The 4,167-nt window shown below is 44.4% G+C and overlaps 3 protein-coding genes across 3 annotated transcripts; all 3 read right to left on the bottom strand.

Moving 5' to 3' along the window:
- Positions 1-92: 92 nt before the first annotated feature.
- Positions 93-926, bottom strand: VTP21DRAFT_10248 (uncharacterized protein; the record flags this gene model as incomplete). Its single annotated transcript, XM_069389563.1, has 1 exon — positions 93-926. The coding sequence occupies one exon, from the start codon at positions 924-926 to the stop codon at positions 93-95; it is 834 nt and encodes a 277-aa protein (XP_069253974.1).
- Positions 927-1,811: 885 nt separating this feature from the next.
- VTP21DRAFT_10247 (uncharacterized protein) lies at positions 1,812-3,383 on the bottom strand (the record flags this gene model as incomplete). Its single annotated transcript, XM_069389562.1, has 1 exon — positions 1,812-3,383. One exon carries the CDS (start codon positions 3,381-3,383, stop codon positions 1,812-1,814), a length of 1,572 nt encoding a protein of 523 aa, XP_069253973.1.
- A 562-nt stretch (positions 3,384-3,945) lies between these two features.
- Positions 3,946-4,164, bottom strand: VTP21DRAFT_10246 (uncharacterized protein; the record flags this gene model as incomplete). Its single annotated transcript, XM_069389561.1, has 1 exon — positions 3,946-4,164. The coding sequence occupies one exon, from the start codon at positions 4,162-4,164 to the stop codon at positions 3,946-3,948; it is 219 nt and encodes a 72-aa protein (XP_069253972.1).
- Between the last annotated feature and the right edge of the window lie 3 nt (positions 4,165-4,167).

Genomic DNA, 4,167 nt, shown 5'->3' with positions numbered 1-4,167 from the left:
TTAATTCGGTCGTGTTACATGGGCATCCAGCTTCGTTCCCCTTGGGCTCTCGCCCAAAGGGAATTAGCCTTCACAGGCTCGGCCAATGCCCTTTAGGCATCGTGCCCAAGGTTCTCTCCCTGGATGGTGTTTCGTCGTAAAGTTATTCCCACAGGGAAGGTATCCATCTCCGCGCGGTGATAGAAGCGTTCGAATGTGGTCGCTGAGGTCCAGTTAGCCGCTTTGAGTATGGATTCCTGCGGTGTGCCCTGCACTAACGCGTAAGATGATGAGGTGCTTCTGGTTGAATGAGCTGTGGCTAGGATATCGCATTCGGACAGCATATCTGTGATCCATCTTGCCACCGTGTCCCCAGTTGCCGGGGTTGGAGTTTTGCGTGCCGTGATGAAGAAAGTGGGGAAGTTATCATAGCCTATTGAAGTCTCTCTGGCGCGCGTAATATAGAGGTGCGTTGCTGCCACGGGACATAGCTCTGGATCTTCTAGGAGTGCTTGTAGCCTTATGGTCTTTTCCATTCCTTCTTTGGGCTTTATGGCGGTAATTTGCATCACCCTTCGTGTGCCATTTTCCGTAGTGATGAATTGCACTCTGTCTGGTGGTATTCTTGCGAGGTCGGATCTTGGCCTCCAGATGGTTGTTAGTGCAAGTAGGAGGGCTGTTTTCTGCCCCAGACGTGCTAATGGGGTTTCTCTGTTAGTTTGGATCCTTGCTAACCTTTCTATTACCCTCTGGACGTTCCAAAATGGCTGTTTTCTCTGTGGACGAGGTGCTACTTCCTTTGCCCCTTTGATTATCTTCTTCACTATTGCTTGGTCGGCCATGGGTGCTATTTCTGGGTGGGGCATCTGCCACGTCTTCGATATCGCTGACCGGTAGACTTGGAGCGAGGTATACTTGTATTTCCCACTCATCTCAGCAAGGAACATTGAGGCCGTAGGTAAGTCGTACCTGCACGGATCTCTATAGTTCGTTTTGCACCATTGTAACACGACCAAGCCTCTATCTCCTTTTACAATTAATACCCCTTTCCTTTTATATACGTACTGATCACATGCTCATGAAAACGAGTTTTTAAGGTTTTTTCCCAGAGATTCATCTTTATTTAATACTCGATGTGTTTTCTATTATTTCCTCACCGCTCTCTTGTATTCATTATTCATTCTCTTGAATTGGATTCATTATTAATTAAGGATCCGAATCATTAACAGTCTTAGAACTGTTACAACCATGCTGTGAATTTTTTCCATGCTGAAGTGTAATGTTTCCCAGTAGTTGCCCTTTCTGCCTTGGAAATGAGTTTGATTGCTTTCTCAGTGTAACACGACCGAATTTACACTATAATATTAATTATAATACTTCCTTATTTACATTATTTACCTATTTAATTACCTTTCCTTTTATATACTTATTGACCACAAATTTATTATTGGTGTATTAATGTTCCACTTAGATACTCCCGAGATTCTATTTAAAATCACTCCCTTTTGTTTATTGTTCCTCACCTCTTTCCTGAATTTCATTCTATCTTGAATTGAATTCTATTCTTTAAGAATAAGGATATCTAACTGTTGGAGAACGACCAGGCATGATCTAAGTCCGGATAGTTGTTGTGTTACGACGGTTATTTCATACTTATACAAATATGTATAAGCAAGTATCTTATCATCATTATTAGTCATCATCTCCTATTCTATCATATATATAGGATGTGCTTTCTCTCTTTTGAATTCTCTACTGGTGTGTGTTATTTGTGTTATCCCTTCTATCTGTCTTCTTTCCTTTTATTAATATACTCTTAATCAGTTCCAACACTAACAGTCCTCAAAAACTGTTACACTCAGGAACTCCCTGTGCTTCGAGCGCATGCCTGATAGTTTCCATGCGATTACCTGTGCTGGGTGTCTTGGGAGTGCTTTTGGTGAGTCCAGGTGTTGTAGGTCGAGGATCACTGGTGGCTGAATTGTCAGGTTCAGGGCTTGTGCTATCCATGGTTGTGTCGTCCAGTTGGGAATTATCACCACTATCTCTTCCAGTTTCCTTAGCGTTATCTCTCTGAGAACCCTGGGGAGTAGAATCCAAGGTGGGTTGGCGTAGGCTCCTTTGGTCGGCCATATTTGTGTGACAGCGTTGATTGCTTCCGCGTCTGGATCTGGCTTCATGTTGAAGAATCGTGGGTGCCTCATGTTGTTGCGCGCTGCAAATAGATCTATTACTCTCTCTCCCCAGTTCTTGTTGATGAGTCTCCATGCTTCTTCCGGGAGTTGCCATTCGTGTTGGGACGTCTTCCGTCGGCTCTCCCTGTCCGCATCTGCGTTTTGTTTGCCTGGGAGGTATTCTGCTGTTATCTGAATGTTGTGTCTTAAGCAGATTTCCCATATCCCTGTGGCTATATCTAGTAGAGGTAAACTCACCCTGCCCCCCTGGTTTTGGATGTAGGCCACGGCTGTCTTGTTGTCTGTCTTGATTCTTTTGTGCTTGTTCTCCCAGTGTCTGGTGTGCAGCTTTAGAGCGAAGAGAATAGCCCGCAGTTCTTTCTGGTTCGATGACGCTTTCTTCTCTGGGTTTGTCCATTGGCCATGTGTTGTCAGGTGTGTGCTCACTATCCCCCAACCTGTACCTGATGCGTCTGTCATTATGTTCACTGTTTCGTCCGGCGGTGGGATTCTTACTTGCAAGCCGTTGTGAAGGTCTAAGAAAATTTCCCACTTCTTCAAGTCTTCTATCGTTTCCTTTGAGAGTGGTATCACCTTCTCCCATCCTTGGTTGGTTCTCTGAAGGTGTTTTGCGAGGTTTCTTTGTAAGCGTCGTTGAAATATGAATGCTGGCCTCACCGCGGGTGCTTTTGATGCTAGAAGGCCTGCCAGTGACGCTATTTGCCTCGCTGTCCTCGGCTTTGTCTTCGCGAATCTTATGTCTTGTCTGATTCGCGCGACCTTCTCTTTCGGGAGTTTGATTTTCATGGTCATTGTATTGATTTCGAATCCCAGGAAAATCTGTTGCTTCTTCGGCATCAATTCTGATTTCTTTTCGTTGATGATGAAACCGAGAGCTTGATGGTGTTTTATCAGTAGCTTTGCTTGATTCTTTGCTTGGACTTCTAATTGATTCATTAAGCAGATGTCGTCGAGATAATATGTTAGGCGAAATCCCTGTTTCCTTAATGGTTCTAGCACGTCCTTCATTAGCTTTGAGAAAGTTCGTGGAGCTGAAGCTAGACCGAATGGCATTGCCTTGAACGAGTATGTCTCCCCTCGATGTTTGAACGAGAGGTACGGTCTGCTCTTCGGGTGGACCGGTATTGTTAAGTATGCATTGCTCAGATCGACCTTGATCAGGTAGTCCCCCGGTTGGATCAGGTCCCGTATGGTTGGCAATCCCTCCATCTTGAAATGTTGGTACTGCACATATCGATATATCCGTCGTAGGTCTAGGAGTGGCCGGATCTTTGTTTTTTCTCGTTTTGGAAAGAGGTTGGATAGAAAGCCGTTTGCCTTTGGACTTGCCTTTTCTATTACGTCGCCTCTTATGAATTCTTCCACTGCTTTGTCTAATGCCTGTAGGTCGTGGTTTGATAGGTGAAATTGACTTACTGGCTCCTCAAGTGGTAATTTTTCGAAATAGACTGCGGACTTTGTCAGCAGTCCACGCTTCAGGATGATGAGGCCGATTTATTGGATAAAATGAGCTGGTACAAAGAATAAAGAAAACGTAACCAAAAAAAAAAAAATCGTACGATAATCTGAACGTGATTTTGCTATAAATATGAATCGACCAAGGAGATGTTTCCTCGGCCGTTCCAAGAAGAGGGGAGGGAAATAAATCAAACAAAAAAAAAATTATTTCAAAAATAATAAAAAAAAAAATAGAAAATTTTGAGGGGAGGGAAGTGAAGCGTGGACTGCGGACTTTGTCAGCAGTCCACGCTTCAGGATGATGCAGAGGGCCTTACTGTGTGTTCTCGCGGTTGGTCGAGAGGATTACACTGGTGATATCTGCATTGAACGCTCGATCTCTTCTGTAGAAGAGGTCGAAGGTGGATGACGATGCCCAGTTTCCTAGTGTTACCACCGTGTCTACGTCGAATCCTCTTAATGCGAGAGTTGCACCTATCTTGCGTGCGTCGTGAGCGCGTAAATTGGATCCAGCAATCCCGAAGATTGACATGTT

Source organism: Calcarisporiella thermophila (assembly GCF_041956535.1).
Source record: "Calcarisporiella thermophila strain CBS 279.70 unplaced genomic scaffold VTP21scaffold_6, whole genome shotgun sequence".
In the NCBI taxonomy this organism is placed as follows: Eukaryota; Fungi; Calcarisporiellomycota; class Calcarisporiellomycetes; order Calcarisporiellales; family Calcarisporiellaceae; genus Calcarisporiella; species Calcarisporiella thermophila.
This window is presented reverse-complemented; position numbering and strand designations above follow the sequence as displayed.